The following is a 16698-nucleotide window of genomic DNA, read 5'->3' as shown; positions in this document are numbered from 1 at the left end:
TGACCCTGCTCCCTCTGCAGGAAGCTCCTGCAAATCACCCCAAATCTCTCCAGTCCTAGAAGAACACCACTTCTAGCCTTCATCCCTGCCTTTCCAGTCATACCGCAGGGAGATAGACACACTGTCCCCTCAGGTTCCTGAACTCCCTGCCGGTCAGATGTCTGGTGACCTCCTCCACCAGAGGCCATCTCCTCTCAGTCCCCAGGCGCTCCTTGCAGGTCCCTTCCTCTCTCACACCCTGAGTATACCTCACCCTGGGACCTCAGGCTTCTCTGGCCTCTTGGCCTCCACGCCCTCCTGCAAACCCTTGCTAAAATTCTCCTGGACGCCTGGACCCTCTTGATTCCAAAGTCACCTGCCTTTCAGATTCTAACTTCGCTCCATGTCTAGAGCCCTTTCTCAGACCCTTGCTGTCTAAGGCCACACACTCTTTCCATCTCTTGCCCCTGTCCTCTCCTGTTAGGTCCCCTTTCCTCTAAACTGCCTAGTTCTCCTCCTCCTTTGATCCTTGCTCCTCCTTCCCAAGACCCTCCGCTCTCTGTGCCCGTAGGAATCCTCCCCTCATTCACTTTCCTTTCACACCTTGCCACCCACCTAAGACTCCGCCCCCACCATAGGCTCCGCCTCCTTTCACTCTTCAATCCCCTCTCCACCTGCCTGAGACCCTGTTCCACATTAGACTCTACCCCCACCTCAGGCCCCGCCCTTTTCTCTCCAGAGACCCTACCTCAAGTCTCTCCCCACCTCTGGCATCGCCTTTTATTCTTCGAGCCAGGTTCCACCATCTCAGATTCTGCCCCTCCTTAGACCCCGCCCCCATCTCGGGCTCCGCCCCTTCAGGCCCCGCCTCACAATCCGCCCATTTCAGACTCTACCAGTCTCAGATTCCTCCCGTCCCACCTCAGGCCACGCCCCTTCCCCATTTTAGCCCCTCCCACTCCCTCCTGTCAGCTTCCCCCTTTCCGGCTCCAGAGCCTTCCTTTTAGGACTCAAAACCCTGCCCTCCCGACCTGCCCCTCCTTCCGCGCCTGGTGCACACAGACCTGCGCGTTGCTGGTGGGTTCCAGGAAGCAGAGGCGGTTGCCGAAACCCTCAGCGGCCAGACACAGCTTGAGCTGCTCCTTGAGCACCGTGGCGCTGCACTGCAGGACCACCTCGTCATCCTGGGAGAACAGAGGGACAAGGTTCACCGGCGGGACCAGCAAAGCCTCTGCGTGCCTTGGAGCTGTCTCTTTCCCCTTGTAGAAAAGATACACGCCACACCAGCCAGACTCCATTTATTGATCTATTTGGTTGGTTGGTTGTTCGCTCATTCATTCATTTTTCTTTTGAGACAGCGTCTCCCTAATTTGCTCAGGCTTGCCTTGAATTCCCAGGATCATGAGATACTCCTGTCTCAGGCCCTCGAGTAGCTGGAGTTACTGGTGTGTCTCCACGCCTGGCTTCACATGGGGTAAGAGGAGTTAGGATTAGAATCAAAATCTAGCTCCTCTCCTAACGAGGGTTCTGCAAAGTGACACAGTGGACTGTGGAAAGTATCAACTTTCTTACAAATTAAATGTTTTGTTTTTGTTGTTGTTGTTGTTGTTTAGTTTTTGTTTTGTTGGTTTTTTCGAGACGGGGTTTCTCTGTGCAGCTTTGGCTGCTGTCCTGGATCTCGCTCTGTAGACCAGGCTGGCCTCGAACTCACAGAGATCCGCCTGGCTCTGCCTCCCGAGTGCTGGGACTAAAGGCGCGTGCAACACCACCTCCCAGCAGTTTTGTTTTGGCAGCAGAGTCTCATGTAGCCCAGGTTGGCCTCAAATTTGCCTTGTAGCCAAGGATGACACTGAGTTCCTAACACTTCCGCCTGCACCTTCCAAATGCTGGGGTTCCGGGGGTATACCACTATGCCCAGCAAATTCTGTAGCAGAGGAAACTAGTTCAAGAAAGTTAGAAATGGAACTGGAGGGATGGCTCAGTAGTTCAGAGCACTGGCTGCTCTTCCAGAGGACCCAGGTTCAATTCCCAGCACCTACATTATCTGTAATTCCTGTCCCAGGGAACCCAATACCTTCCTCCACTTCTTTTTTTTTTTTTTAAAGATTTATTTATTTATTATGTATACAGTGTTCTGCCTACATGTGTGCCTGCAGGCCAGAAGAGGGCGCCAGATCTCATTATAGATGGTTGTGAGCCACCATGTGGTTGCTGGGAATTGAAATCAGGACCTCTGCAAGAGCAGCCAGTGCTCTTAACCACTGAGCCATCTCTCCAGCCCCCCTTCCTCCACTTCTAAAGGCACTACATTGATGTAGTACACAGACACACATGCAGACAAAACACCTATACACATAAAACAAAGGTAAGAAAACATTTTTAAAGAAGGTAACATATCCTGCCAGAAATCACATGACCTCCAAACTCCCAAGCATGTCAGATAGACATGTTCTTATCCTGAGTGTCAATTCACATGGGCAGTCTTCAATCCATTTGCCCGACCCAGGAGGGGACAGAAGCATGGCCTAATGATAATTGCTCTGTCCTGGTATCTCTGGCATGCTGGTACATGCTGGGCATCTCGGTATCTGTAGTAATTCTATAACTTGAACACTATTTAGCAAGCATTTACTGGTTGTCTTATGCTTATGTCTTTTATTCATTTAACAGACACTTATTGAGGTGCCTGCCAGGCACTGTTTTAGGCACTGAATACACAGCATTGAATAAAGTAGAGAAGCCTTGCCTCCAAGGAGCTGATATCCTTACTCGTAGATCATGCATAAACAGGTGAGTAAATACATAAGTTTATTGTTAGTGGTAGGCGTTCTAGAACAACATAAGCCAGACTGATATAACAGGGTGGTATTAAGGCAAAGAAAGCATCAGTAAGGGGGGGAGTGACATATAGCCGCTCCAAGAAGATGACCTTTGACCTTTGAGCCTTGTCCACATAGAAAAGAAGCAGGACTGGTCATCTATGGGGAATGTTCCAGAGAGGCAGCCTATGCAAAGGCCTGTGGCCAGTGGGTGCAGGGGTGTCGAGGAATGGAAAGTGAGATGGGACCAGCAGGGATGAGGGATGCGTTGAGGTCAGAGAGACACTTAGATGGGCCCTTGGAGTCCTTAGTGGATGTTTTTGTTTGTTTGTTTGTTTTTGTTTTTTTTTTTCTCTCCCTCTCTCTCCACATTTCCGGATGAGGAAACTGAGCTAGAGAAAAAAATTAAAATCACTTTCCCAAGCAGAGAGAGCAAGTGAATGGCAAAACCAGGATGTAATGAGAACCGGGAATATGATCATTATAGCAAACCTAATCACACAGTACTGACGCCCACCCTCTCCTGCATGAGAGGGAAGGGGGAGGAACCTGGCTTTAAACGCTGCTTGCAAAACCAGTTGAAATGATGCATACCTGTACTCTCATCACTCCAGAAGCTGGGATAGAAGGATCACTTGGGTCCAGGAGTTCAAGACCAGCCTGGATAATATAGCAAGGCCCTATCTTGATAGAAAGAAAGAAAGAAAGAGAGAGAGAGAGAGAGAGAGAGAGAGAGAGAGAGAGAGAGAAAGAGAAAGAGAGAGAGAGAAAGAAGGAAGCAAGGAAGGAAGATAGGTGGTAGATATATAGTAGATAGATGATAGATACATAAATGATAGGTAGATAGATGATAGCTAGGTAGATAGATATATAAGTAGATAGATAATAGGTAAATAGATGATAGATGATAGATAGATAGGTAGTAGGTAGATAGATGATTGATAGAGAGAGAGAAATGATAGATAAATAGATGGATGATAGATAGATGATAGGTAGGTAGATAGATAGATAGATAGATAGATAGATGATAAATAGGTAGATATAGATAGATGATAGATGATAGGTAGATAGGTAGGTAGGTAGATAGATGACAGATAGATAGATAGATAGATAGATAGATGATTGATAGATAGATAGATAGATAGATAGATAGATAGATAGATAGATAGATGATAGTTAGATGGTAGGTAGGTAGAGAGGTAGAGAGAGAGAGAGAGAGATAGATGACTAAGTGAGTAGATAATTGGTAGATGAGGGACAGAGAAGAACAGAAAATACAATTCAATACAATACAATAAAATAGTGCAATTTCCAAAGCCAGGCATGGTGGTACAATGCCTATTAATTATTCCAAATGTTTTAGAGGTAGAGGCAGGAGGACATGGAATTCAAGGTCAAGAGCAGCCTGAGCTATATGAGACCCTGTCTCAAAAAAACAAACAAATGAAAAAAGCCAGCTTCCTTGTGCCCCAGCACCCCAGTACCACCACCCTCATCCTTGAACCTAACTCAGTTATTCTGGGGTCCGCAGAGAACCTGCACTTATAACCAGGCCCCTGACCTCTGGAGGTTCTGACCTAACCAGATCCTGAGAGATCCCAGTGTAGGCAGAGGTAGAGGTCACTATATTCAAAACAAGGGAAGTGATCTGGAGGGCTATTGCCAGCACCCTTAATATCAAAGAAAATAGAACACGAAGAAGAAAATAACATGCCCAGTCTGATATCAAGGTGAATGACATGTTATGAAAGTTGTTATTAAAAATAGGTGTGCAAAGACAGATATGGTTGTTCATGTCTTTAATGCCAGCACTCAGGAGGCAGAGGCAGGTGGATCTCTGTGAGTTCAAGTCCAGCATGGTCTACAGAGTGAGTATCAGGACAGCTGGGGCTACACAATGAAACCCTCTCTCAAACCACTTCCCCAAAAACAGGTGTGTGTGACCGTGCCTTTAATCCCAGTATTAGGGAAGCAGAGGCAGGTAGATCTTAGTGAATTTGAGGCCAGTCTGGCCTACATAGGGAGTTCTAGGCTAGCCAGGGCTACGCAAAGTGAGTGTGAATGTTTACTGGGGTTGTCTGTAGTATTGAAGATGTGACTACCTCAGTGTGCACCAGGCAAGTGAAGATACAGGCAAACTGCAATATAGTCGTAAAACAGGATACCAATAAGCTCCACTCAAAAGGCTAGATACATGCTACTTCTCAAAAATATCCTAAGCAGTAAGAGAGAAATGAACACACACACTGTACGTGAAATTCTAGTGGTGACTAGTGGGGTCTGTGTGATGACGGAAGGACAGGGGGGGCTGCAAAGGGCAGGAGGGATTTTCTGGGGTAGCGGAAGTGTTCTCTGCCTCGATTATGACGGTGATTACTTGGTTTGCATACTTTTTCAGAGCCCACTGAAGCCAGACATGGTGGCACATGCCTGTAAGTCCAGCCCTTGGGAGGTGGAGGCAGGAGGATCCGGAGTCCATGGTCATCCTCGGCTGTGTATCAAGTTTAAAGCCAGCTTCGGTACACGAAACCCTCCCCAACACTGCCCCCTCTCAGAAAAGTGCTGAGGTTTGTTAACTGTTTTCAATCGGTAAAATTTGCTGCTTGTCAACTATGCCACCAAGTTGATGGGTCTTGAGTGTTGCCCAGGCTGACCTTGGACTTTCAGACCTCCGGCCTCGGCTTGCTGAACGCTGGAACCATGGGTGTATACCACCACACCCTGCTTTAAAGTTGGAATTTTCTTTTTGTTTAATAGTACCTATGAATATGTAGGTACAACCCAATGCACCCTGGGTTGCAATACAGATTCTTTCTTATAAGTGGGATATGATTTTTAAAGAGATTTTTTTTTTTTTGAAGAAGGTACCACACAACCTCAATAACACTGAGGAAAACAGACCGACCGAGCCTAGGCCAGCCTGGCCTGACACCGTCTACCCTGGCAAGCCTGGGCCTAGATTCCCCCTGGTAAAAGCAAGACTTTGCCTCCTGGGCACTCAGAGATGCCACTTCCTGGCCTTGACCTTGGGCAAGTTTACCACTTGGGGCTTGGTTTCCCTCAAACCTCCCAGGGAGATAAAGATAGGGCCCTACCTCAGAAGATAGGGCAGTGAGAATGTAATTAGATGCCTCTGGAGGCTGAGGCCCTGGGCACTGGGCCTGGAGCAGAGTGACTGCTCAGGAGCCGGTAGCCACAGCCATGGGCTTATTAGGCTGTGGAAGGCCAAACCCACGGTGTAGGCTAAGGGGCTGGGGCTGCGGAGAGGCCCTCCTCCAGTGGCTTCATATCCAGCTGTCGCCATCCTTCATTACCAGTCCCAGCTGTTTGTTCCTCCCTCCCAAGAAACCGGACCCAGCCTGCCAGGGTCCTATTCTGGGTCAGGAATGCTGCGTCAGCATTTCTGCATGGACCGGGGCCTAGGGGAGAGGGACAGTGCAGGGTCAGCAGACCTGGCCTGAAAGAGAGACCATCTCCCAGGCTCAGATACCCACCTCCATCTCAGCCCCTAGGAGGGTATGGCATGAAGGACTAAGAAAGAGGCAGCCCCTCCCCCTTTTGTCCCTCCCTGTCCCCTGCCCAGAGCCCAGAAAAGAGGGCTATTCTGGGAGAGACACCTGTTGTTCCAAGTCCCATCCCTGCCCCCAGCTGGGGATCAGAGATTCAGGGAGACAGGACCAGAGGGACAGCAAAACTCAGAGGGCTGAAGCCAAGGGACAAAAGACCGAGACACCACAAGACATACCAAGGAGATGGGGGAGACATCACCCAGACACCCTCAGAGTCTTAGCAGACATGATTACCCTCACCAAAACCAAGGAAAGAACATTCAAGATCCAAGCGACCCCCAAGGAGACCACCGAAGGCTAGGAGTTGAAGAGAAAGTGTCGTCCAGCCCACCCCAGCCCCCTTCCCAAGAATTTAAATAGGTCAGAGCCTGGAGCAAGAAGGGAACAGGGCTAGGGTGGGGGTGGAGGACAGCTAAATTAAGCCCAAGAATTAGAACCACCTTCCTCAAGTGCCTGCTTCCAGGATGGCAGGAGGGGGTCCTCCCTCAGTGACCCCAAATCTCTCCTGTCAGGAGAGGGCAACTGAGGATCGATCTCCCCCTCCCCACTCAGTCCTCCCAAATCCTGCTAATTCTCTATGGCCAAAAAAGTGACGAGAAAAGACAGACACGACGAAGTGACAGCCACCCAAAGTGACCTCGGATTTCAGAGACCACCAGCAAGCAAGACAGAGACAGAGAGATTCTAAGAGGTCAGCGAGAAATTCCCACAAAGCCTCCTAACCCAGACAAAACGTACCGTCCGCAAAAACTGGACTTCGTCCTCGCCTTCTCCTCCTCCATCACCCATGATGGCAATCCCCCGTTGTCCCGGGCTAGGGTCTGAGGGTGGCGAGAGGGGGCTGCAGGTTGGGCGGGTGGGCTGAGGGAGGGCTGGGGTCGGAGACCTCTAGGGACACCAGAGGCACCCGCGAGGTAGATGGAACTGCAGGAAGCGAACTGGTGCGGGACCCAGATGCAAGGAGGTCCCCGCCCCCGTGACACCCATTGGGCCAGGATGGATGGGCCACGCCCCTGTCCAGAACCCCGCCCACAGCACAAACTGTGGAAGGTGTTCGCTCCCCGTGGTGCGGGTGTCTAGAAAGTAGCTCAGTGGCCACAGTCACTGTGAGATGCCATAGTTCTGTCTGTCATGTATGTATTTATTTAGTCACTTATCTATCTCTCTCCCTCCCTCCCTCTCTCTGAGAGTCTTATGTACCTCAGGCTGGCCTTAAACTGCATTTGTAGTCAAGGATGACCTTGAACTTGTGGCCACATCTGATTCATGTAGTGCTGTGGTTCAAACCCCGGACGGTGTGAATGGCAGGTAATCATTCTGCCATTGGGCTACATTCCCGTCCTAGTTCTGTTATTTCTTAATGGGTGAACTAAGGGTTTACCCTTGCTACGTAATCTCACGGTTGTGCCTGGATGCACACCACACCTACTAACTTAAAACACACACACAGTTCGGGCCCGTCATCGTGGCACGCGCTTGTCACCCAAGCTCTGCAGAGGCTGAGGCAGAAGGATTGCAGATTTGGAGCTAATGCTGCATAATAAGACCCTGTCTCAGAACAGAAACGAAAGCAGGGCTCCGGGTGCGTCTTTCTTAGTAGCGTGCTTGTCTAGTTTACACAAAAACCCGGGTTCCAGCACGTGAACTGGGTGTGACTGTGCACATCTGTAATCCCAGCGCTCAGAAAGTTGGAGACAAGAGGATCAGTACCTCAAAGTTACCCTCAGCTACATAGCAAGTTAGAGGCCAGCCTGGGCTGCATGGTACCCTATCTCAAAACAACGTGTGTGTGTGTGTGTGTGTGTGTGTGTGTGTGTGTGTGTGTGTGTGTGTGTGTTGTCTGTCTGTCTGTCTGTCTGCCTGTCCGCCAGGCTGGTCTCAAACTCACAGACATCCCCCAGCGTCTGCCTCCCTAGTGCTGAGATCACAGAAATGCGTCCCCGCCTCTGAACTAAAAACTGCCTTTTGAAATCGTCCCAGCTGGTGTCTCTTTCCCACCTGTTGCATTTCAGGTGTGAGCTAAGATCTTTTTATTATCACTCATGTCTCACAACCCTGCTATTATTGGCGTCCTTAACAGCAGAAAATAAAACACGTGGCCCCTGCAGAGACCTCCTAAATGTCCTGTAGTCCTCACAGCAACCTTTGGGGGTCACACTTCCACCACACTCACAGTGCCAAGTCTGAAGACAGAGTTTGGGAGCTGGAGTCAGGCACCTTGTGCTGACCTGGGGATCTGGACCTAAATGTGGGGTTCCTGGCAGCTAGCCTTTGGCATCTCCATATTTGCATTTGACTTTTCTAATTTAGCCGTGTGGTGGCACATGCCTGAAATCCCCCAATTTAGGAAGTAAAGGTGAAAAGATTAGGAGTTCAAGATCAGTCCTAGTTACATAGTACATTTCAGGCCAACCTGAGCTACATGAAACTGTCTCAAAAGCAAAAAGTAAGAGCCAGGAGTTCCAGGCCAGACAAACCTATATATGATCATCTTTCTCAAAAAATAAATAAAGTAAATAAGAGCCAACAAGACGGCTAGCTGGTGGGAGCGCTTGCCCCCCGGACTGACGACCTGAATGTGACCCCAGGACCCACAGAATAGAATGAAAGAAGGGTTCCTGTAAGTTGACCTCTGACCTCCACAAGGCATAGGAAACCTCTTCACACACACACACACACACACACACACACACACACACACACACACACCACATTTTTTAATGTAATTTAAATTGTTTTTAGGGGCTGGAGAGATGGCTCAGGAATTAGGAGCACATCTGCTCTTGCAGATGACCTGGGTTTCATTTCTAGCACCCATATGGTGGCTTACAGTTACTTGTATCTCCAGTTCCAGGAGATCTGATTCCCACTTCTGACCTCCTCAGGCACCGGGCCAAATGCCCATACACTTGGCGTTAAATAAATCTGACAGATAAACTAAGGCAGGGGTGGGGTTAGATTAGTAGAGGACTTGCCTAGTATGTGCAAGCCTTGGGTTCAGTCCCCAGCACCATATATACAAGCCAGACCTGATGGTGGATGGCTGTGATCCCAGCCCTCGGAGTGTAGGCAGGGAAATCAAGACTTCAAGCTCATCCCCAGATATGTAGCAAGTTAGAGGCCCAGCCTGGGCTACATGAAACCCTGTTTCAAACAAATAAAATGTGTATTTATACACCTTTTAAAAAGGGCGTAGGCCCATGCCTTTTAGTCCCAGCACTAGGGACACAGAGGCAGGTAAATCTCTGTGAGTTCAAGGCCAGCCTGCTCTACATACAGCCAGACCCTGTCTCAAAACAAAACAAAAAAACCTAAATAAACAAATGACTGAGGATATATAATTCAATAATAAAACCCTCAGCTAGCATATTTAGACAAAACAATATTTTGGAGATGGTATGATTGCTGAGCAAGCTTGAGGGGCTGATTTTATTTATTTGTTTGTTTGTTTGTTTGAGGCCAGAAGAGGGCTGCAGGTCCCATGGGACTGGAGTTACAGCTAGTCGTAAGCCGACATGTATGTTCTGGTAAGTGAACCCAGGTTCTCTGAAAAAGCAGTCAGTGCTCTTAACCACTAAGCCATCTCTCCAGCTCCTAAGGACCTGCTTTCAAATCCCCAGAACCCACATAAAATCAGGGTACTGCAGCAAGCAGCTGTAATCCCATTGCCTGGACCATGAGAGCGGGGGTGGACCATGATGGGGGGTGGATTATAAGGGGGGGTGGACCATGAGGGGGAGGTGGACCATGAGGGGGGGTGGACCATGAGAGGGGGGTGGACCATGAGAGGGGGTGGACCATGAGAGGGGGGTGGACCATGAGAGGGGGGTGGACCATGAGAGGGGGTGGACTATAAGGGGGGGTGGACCATGAGAGGGGGGTGGACCATGAGGGGGGGTGGACCATGAGAGGGGGGTGGACCATGGGGGGGGTGGACCATGAGAGGGGGGTGGACCATGAGAGGGGGGTGGACCATGAGAGGGGAGTGGACCATGAGAGGGGGGTGGACCATGAGAGGGGGGTGGACCATGAGAGGGGGGTGGACCATGAGGGGGGGTGGACCATGAGAGGGGGGTGGACCATGAGGGGGGGTGGACCATGAGAGGGGGGTGGACCATGAGAGGGGGGTGGACCATGAGAGGGGGGTGGACCATGAGAGGGGGGTGGACCATGAGGCGGGGGTGGACCATGAGAGGGGGGTGGACCATGAGGCGGGGGTGGACCATGAGAGAGGGGTGGACCATGAGGCGGGGGTGGAGGCTGAGAATCTCCAGAGCTTGCTGGCCTGCTAGCCTGTGTGTAGAGGTGAACATTGAAGAGACCCTGCCTCAACCAAGGCAGAAAGTTAGGATGACGCTGAGGTTGTCCTCTGCCCTCCATACATACGCTGCAGCATGTACACCTACAGTAACATACATGAACACACACACAATTAAAACCAGTATTCTGTAGTTCAACAAAACTATAATGAAGTGTTTTCCAATGCGGGTGTTGCTTATTAAACACTGGTAATGATACACTTGTATGAAATGGCATCTTAAGTTTGTATTACATTTTTTTTTTTGTTTAGTTTTGTTTTTTAGGTTTTTTGAGACAGGGTTTCTCTGTGTAGCTTTGCGCCTTTCCTGGAACTCACTTTGTAGCCCAGGCTGGCCTCGAACTCACAGAGATCCGCCTGCCTCTGCCTCCCGAGTGCTGGGATTAAAGGCGTGCGCCACCACCGCCCGGCTGTATTACATTTTTTTTAGATAGAGTCTTACTGTGCAGCCCTGGATGGTCTCAAACTTGCTTTGTAGACCAGGCTAGATTTGAACTCATGGAGATCCATCTGCCTCTGCCTCCTGAGTGCTGAGATTAACAAGTTATATTGCATTATTAAATGATATAATCCAGTACATTATCTAGTTTTATATATATATTGTTTATATATGTTATTATATCTATAACATAGTTTTATATATATTGTTTATTATAGGTACAATATAATTTTGTGTTGTACTTCATATATTATATAGCTGTGTGGTATTTCTTCCTTAAATGTTCTGTACAGAATGTGGAGCTATTCATTATATCATAGGATAGGAATAGTGTTTCTTAGCTCTTTAGTCATCACTACATGTGTCAAGGCTTTTCCCTGTTGCTTTCTGGACACCTGGTGGATGGCCGTGGTGGCTTCGAGGGACTTCTTGGTGACAGGTCCCTTTCTGCTTATCCACCCTTCCCTTGGGGTGGACACCGAAGCTGCCTCTGGCTCCTCTAACTGTCCTTGCAGGTGTCACATGACATGGTAAATGCAGATTGTCACCTTGACTGGATTTGGGAATGCTTAGGAAGGCCAAGAGGCCTCAGGAGTGTCCGGGACGGCATTTCCAGATGGCTTAACTGAGGAAGACAGATTCGGTGTCTCCAAATGAATAAAAAGGAGAGAACAAGCTGAAGAGCAGCATTCATTTCTCTCTGTGTCCTGCTTTCGAATGCAGCATGACCAGCTGCCTCCTGCTCCCGCAATGGTGGTCAGGACCTTCACAGTAGAACCAGAACAAACCCTTCCTTAAGAAGTTACTTGCATCAGATATCTCAATAGTGGGAAAAGTGAAGAGAGACATCTTTTTATGGAGTTGGCACCATTTGGGTATGCACTCTCCAGAACCAGACTGCTAGGTGACACACCCACATACACAATTCCTCTAAGCAGCCTGGGGAGTGGCTGCCTGCTCTCACCATGGCTGTCACCATGCAAAAATTCCAGTCTCCATCTCCCAGCCTCCACTTGGCATCTTCTAACTTCTCATTTGTATGGTGAGAGGTAGGGGTCACATGGGTGCACGTTGCTGTGGATGAGCATGTGTGCACGTGTGTGTGGAGGACAAAGACCAGCTTAGGCACTGTTCTCAGCTGGCCTGGAGCTCACCATCAGGATAGGCTGGGTGGCCAGCCGGCAAGCCCCTGGGATCCACCCCTCTGCTTCCCCAGCGCTGGCATTAGAGCAGGCCTCGCCTGGCTTCTTGGGTGGATGCTGGGGCTTGAACGCGTGTCCTCACGCTTGTGTGGCGAGCTGTTTACTGGCTGAGCCGTCGCCCCAGCTCCCTGACTACTAATGTTTAACAGATTTATAGACTGACTAGTGACTAGCCAGATGTCAATGATTGCCAGTGTTTTCTCTGGGATCTGTCAGAAATTTGGGAGTCACTGCAACCTGATCGTCCTCTTTGCCCACTTTCCCGTTTTCCTATTTGTCTATTTCTTGTCCTTTTAGTTTTGACGGCTGGCTCGTCTGAGACAGTGACAGCTGTGTAACCTGAGCTAGCCTCAGACACCTGACGTTCCCGCCTCAGTCTCCCAAGTGGTGAGATGGCAGGCTTGCTGGAGAATCACACTCTTCCTTCTGAGCTCTGGAAATCACATGGAAGCTACCGTATCCACCCAGCATGTATGTGGATTCTGGGGATCAAAACCGGTGCATGCTTGCTGTTCCCCAACATGCATTATAACCATTACAGTATCTCTCCAGTCACCACACTCAGCTTAAAAAAAAAATGTATGTGTGTGTATCATCTGTGTTGGTGCCCTAGGAAGCCAAAAAGAGGATGCTGCATCCCCTGGAGCTGGAATTCCAGGCCACTATGGATGACTTGACATGGGTGTGGGGTTGGGGGTAGGGAGATATTGAACTCTGGTCCTTCACAAGAGCAATAAGGGCTCTAAACCACTGTGAAAGTGTTTGAACCGCTAAGCCATCTCTGCAGCCCTATACCCAGCTGTTTTATGTGAGTGCTGGGGATCCAAACTCAGGTCTTCATGCTTGGGCAGCAAGTGCTCTTTCTTATGCCCTGAGGAATCATCCCGCCAGCTGATTTTCTGTTGGAGTTGCTCTCCTGGTGTCTTGACTTACAACTGTTCTTTTGACCTTGTAGATACTTTCTGGAATTTTAACATTACAAACACCTTTCCCCTCCAGCCAGCTAATATTGGTCCCGTGGTGCCTCGTGGAAAGAAATCTACGCTGATGCTATCAGATGCGTGTTTCCCCGTTGTGGGTTTCTGCTCTTTGACTCAGAGGCTCTTCCTTTGTGGTCACGAGCATTCTTAGGGGTGGGAATGGTCATCCAGAGGGCCTTGAAGGCTGAGTGTTTATGCACAAGGGCCAAGGCCCTCTCCCACCTCCTTCTTTGGGGTCTTTTCTGCACCCCTGGGCCTTGGAGATACTCTCACACTGGAGGCTAAGCTGGTGCTGGGGGAAAGCGGCGGGGCTCTGTATTGTTGAAGGACTGCACTGCTGGAGACAGGGGAAGGCAAAGAGCTGTGAAGAGAGGGAGCACCAAACCAGGGCGCTTCATTTGAAGAGAGAACTAAAGTAGGCCTTCTTGGCTATGTAAAAAGATGCCCAATGGTGAACGCTTTCAATGAAAAAGAAAGGATCAAACATACTCTCCTGAAAGTGCTGTTCCATTGAACCCACTTAAAGTACTAGGTTTGGCAGAATCATTCTACTATGGCCCATTTATTCTACTCCTGGAAACTGCCCTACAGAATTGCAGGCTTTGTGTTCCCCAAGAGCGGAATGCTTGAGTAGTGCCATCAGGGCTCAGTGGGAGTGCACCCACTGGAATGTGCAGGCTCTAGGTTCCATTGTGGTGTGGTAAGAACAAATGCATTTGGAGGAGTGGGAGCACACACCTGGAACCCCAGCACTTGGAAGGTGGGGGCTGGAGGATCAGGCATTCAAGGCCATCCTTCTTTTACATTGCAAGTTCAAGGACAGCCTAAGCTACACGAGCCTGTCTCAGAACACAAAACAGCCCTCTTCTGGCAATACATATCAGTGTTTTGCCTGCATATATGTGCGTCTATTATGTGCATGCTTGGTTCCTCAGAGGCCAGTAGAGATCCCCTGGAACTAAAGTTACAGTTTCGGGCCATCATGTGTGTGCTGGGAATTGCACTTGGGCGCTCTGGAGGACCACTGTGCCATCCTTCGAGCCCTGAAATGTACTGGTTTTAATAGAGCCATAAAGCAACTCAGCTGTCCATTGTAAGAAAATTGATGAATCAATCATGCACTAGCACACAATGAAAGGCAACACAGTAACAAAAAGCGGGGACGTGTATCCAAATAGAATAACATGGTAACACTAACAAAAGCAGAAAGATGAATGGAAGAAACCTGACACAGTCCGTGAGGGCACGCACAAACAGCGCTTTTTAAGATGTGTTTTTATTATTTTTTAATTAAGTGCAGGCATTTGTGTCTGTACGTGAGTGTGTGCCAATATCTTTAGAGGCCAGGGCATTAGATCCCCTTGGAGCTGGAGTTACATATGGTTGTGAGCTACGGGATGTGGGTGCTGCGACCTGAACTCCAGTTCTCCGAAAGGGCAGCCAGTGCTCTTGACTGCTGAGCCATCTCTCCAGCCCCTCCTTAACAGTTTTAAAGCAGATAAAACTACTCTGTTACAAATGAGACTGCAGATAAACCGTGGCAGGCGGTGATGGAAGACAAGGGCACCAAGAGAGATTAAGAACGTTCCGGAGTCATTTGACATTTTTGGTTTTGGATTCTTTTGAGGCGTGGGGTTAGGTAGCCCCAGTCTAGAGCTGTGTAGACCAGGTAAGTCTTGAACTCATAGAGCTCTGTCTCCCCCGACCCCACCAAAGGTGCTAGGATGAAAAGTATGTGAGCCACCACAATTGGGCTGTCTTGTTTTGTTTGTTTTTCGAGACAGGGCCTTACTATGTAGCCCTGGCTGTCCTGGAACTTACTTTGTAGCCCAGGCTGGTCTCAAACTCACGGAGATCCTCCTGCCTCTGCCTTCTGAGTGCGTGTGCCACCATCACCTGGCTTTTTTTTTTTTTTCCAGAATCTCTTTAGATTAGGGTGACTTCAAACTCAACAAGTAGCAGAGGATGACCTAGAACTCCCGATCCTCCAGCATCACCTCAAGCACTAGAGATTAGAGGTGTGTAACACTAGGCCTAGCTGATCTCCTGTCCTTGATGTGAGCATCGTAGGGGTTTCCTCAGCCAGTCACAACTCTTCAGCCTAAATTCCAGTGTGTGCTTTTTTTTGGTACTTCAATTAAAAATATGTCAAGCATGATACATTTAGATAAAAGAACAAAACATACATACGCAAGAGTAAAGTCCGTTTCCATGGGTACAAAACTATATTATATATACAGGAAACGGTGGAGACAAAACCGAATAATGTATTGTGTATAGTACTGTTCACAGAGCCTAAGAGGGCAGTGAAAAGGGACAGGGCTTTGAAACAGTCATCCTGGCAGAGGCAGGCAGATCCCTGAGTTAGAGGCCAGCCTGGTCTACAGAGGTAGTTGCAGGACAGCCAGGGCTACACAGAGAAACTGTCTTGAAAAAAAAACAAAACAAAACAAGACAATAACAAAACCCAGTCATTTTGTCTGTTTTAAAACTGTATGAAGGAGCTGGAGAGACGGCTCAGGGTTTACCTCTATCAGTAACATTTTTATAAAAAGATAACCTTGGGAGTGGAGGATGCGGCTCTGTTGATAACGACTTGCCTAGGACACACAAAGCCCGAGGTTCAGATCCAGCACTGTGTGAATCAGGCATGGGGAGCCACAGCTGCGATCTCAGCACTTGGGAGATGGAGGTGGAAGTTTATCCTCAGCTACAAAGAGAATTCGAGGTCAGTCTGATCTACAACAAAAAACAGTGCCGTGCACTGAGTTAATATCAAAGTGAAAACCAAGGGGCTGCCCTGCTCCTGCGGAAGACCTCAACACCCAGGCCATGTGGCTCGCGACTGCCTGGAACTCAGCTCCAGGGGGATCCGAGGCTTTTAGCCTCCTCTAAGGGTACCAGTACTTGTGAGCACATAGTCACATGCAGCCCCACACAAACACATGATTAAAAGTCAAAATAAAACACAACGAAAGATGAGTATACCTTTAGAAAAAAAATAGATAAATAACTAAACCCCCCCAAAACCTTAGAGAAGTAGATGGTACACAGTAGGTGCTACATAAAGGTTTTACAAAAAAAAAAACCAACCAACCAAACAAACAAACCCATGAAAATGTTTTCCAGGTATAGATGGTGTCCTTCAAACCAGCCATGCTATTCACACCTGTAATCCTAGCATACTGGAGGCTGAAGCAGGAAGTTTACTGTGAGTACGAGGCCAGCCTGAGCTCCATGAAAGTCTGACTTTAAAAAATTAAATTAAATTAAAAAAAGAGAGAAATACAGACTTTTCCTTTGAGCCTGTGTTTTTACATAAATATCAGTCACACTTTTTAAAGCTGGTGTGGTGTGTGTGTGTGTGTGTGTGTGTGTGTGTGTGTGTGTGT

The 16698-nt window shown here is 48.6% G+C and overlaps 1 protein-coding gene and 1 long non-coding RNA gene across 6 annotated transcripts in view; one reads left to right on the top strand and one right to left on the bottom strand.

The window, feature by feature from the left end:
• Ryr1 (ryanodine receptor 1) overlaps positions 1-7156 on the bottom strand; it is a 132607-nt gene extending 125451 nt beyond the window's left edge. For 2 of the 3 annotated variants that reach the window (XM_052761259.1, XM_052761260.1), the window contains exon 1: positions 1044-1388. In XM_052761259.1, the coding sequence (XP_052617219.1) occupies positions 1044-1277 (234 nt within the window). In that variant the 5' untranslated portion in view covers positions 1278-1388. Of the gene's footprint in view, positions 1-1043; positions 1389-7105 lie in introns of those variants that run through there. The other variant, XM_052761262.1, reaches the window with a different exon arrangement.
• On the top strand, positions 1180-16671 carry LOC128124693 (uncharacterized). Of its 3 annotated transcripts, XR_008222938.1 has the most exons (6): positions 1342-1453; positions 2650-2769; positions 5197-5365; positions 9831-9894; positions 12624-12782; positions 14802-16671. It is a non-coding gene; the product is annotated as an uncharacterized LOC128124693 (long non-coding RNA). The 3 variants fall into 3 exon arrangements; XR_008222939.1 differs by lacking the exon at positions 1342-1453 and adding an exon at positions 1180-1292 and having other exon boundaries at positions 12624-16671; XR_008222937.1 differs by having other exon boundaries at positions 12624-16671.
• Positions 16672-16698: the final 27 nt, after the last annotated feature.

Source organism: Peromyscus californicus, unplaced genomic scaffold, assembly GCF_007827085.1.
Source record: "Peromyscus californicus insignis strain IS unplaced genomic scaffold, ASM782708v3 Scaffold_4__1_contigs__length_199733344, whole genome shotgun sequence".
In the NCBI taxonomy this organism is placed as follows: Eukaryota; Metazoa; Chordata; class Mammalia; order Rodentia; family Cricetidae; genus Peromyscus; species Peromyscus californicus.
The sequence above is the reverse complement of the archived record's forward strand: the minus strand, read 5'-3'. Positions and strand labels throughout refer to the sequence as shown.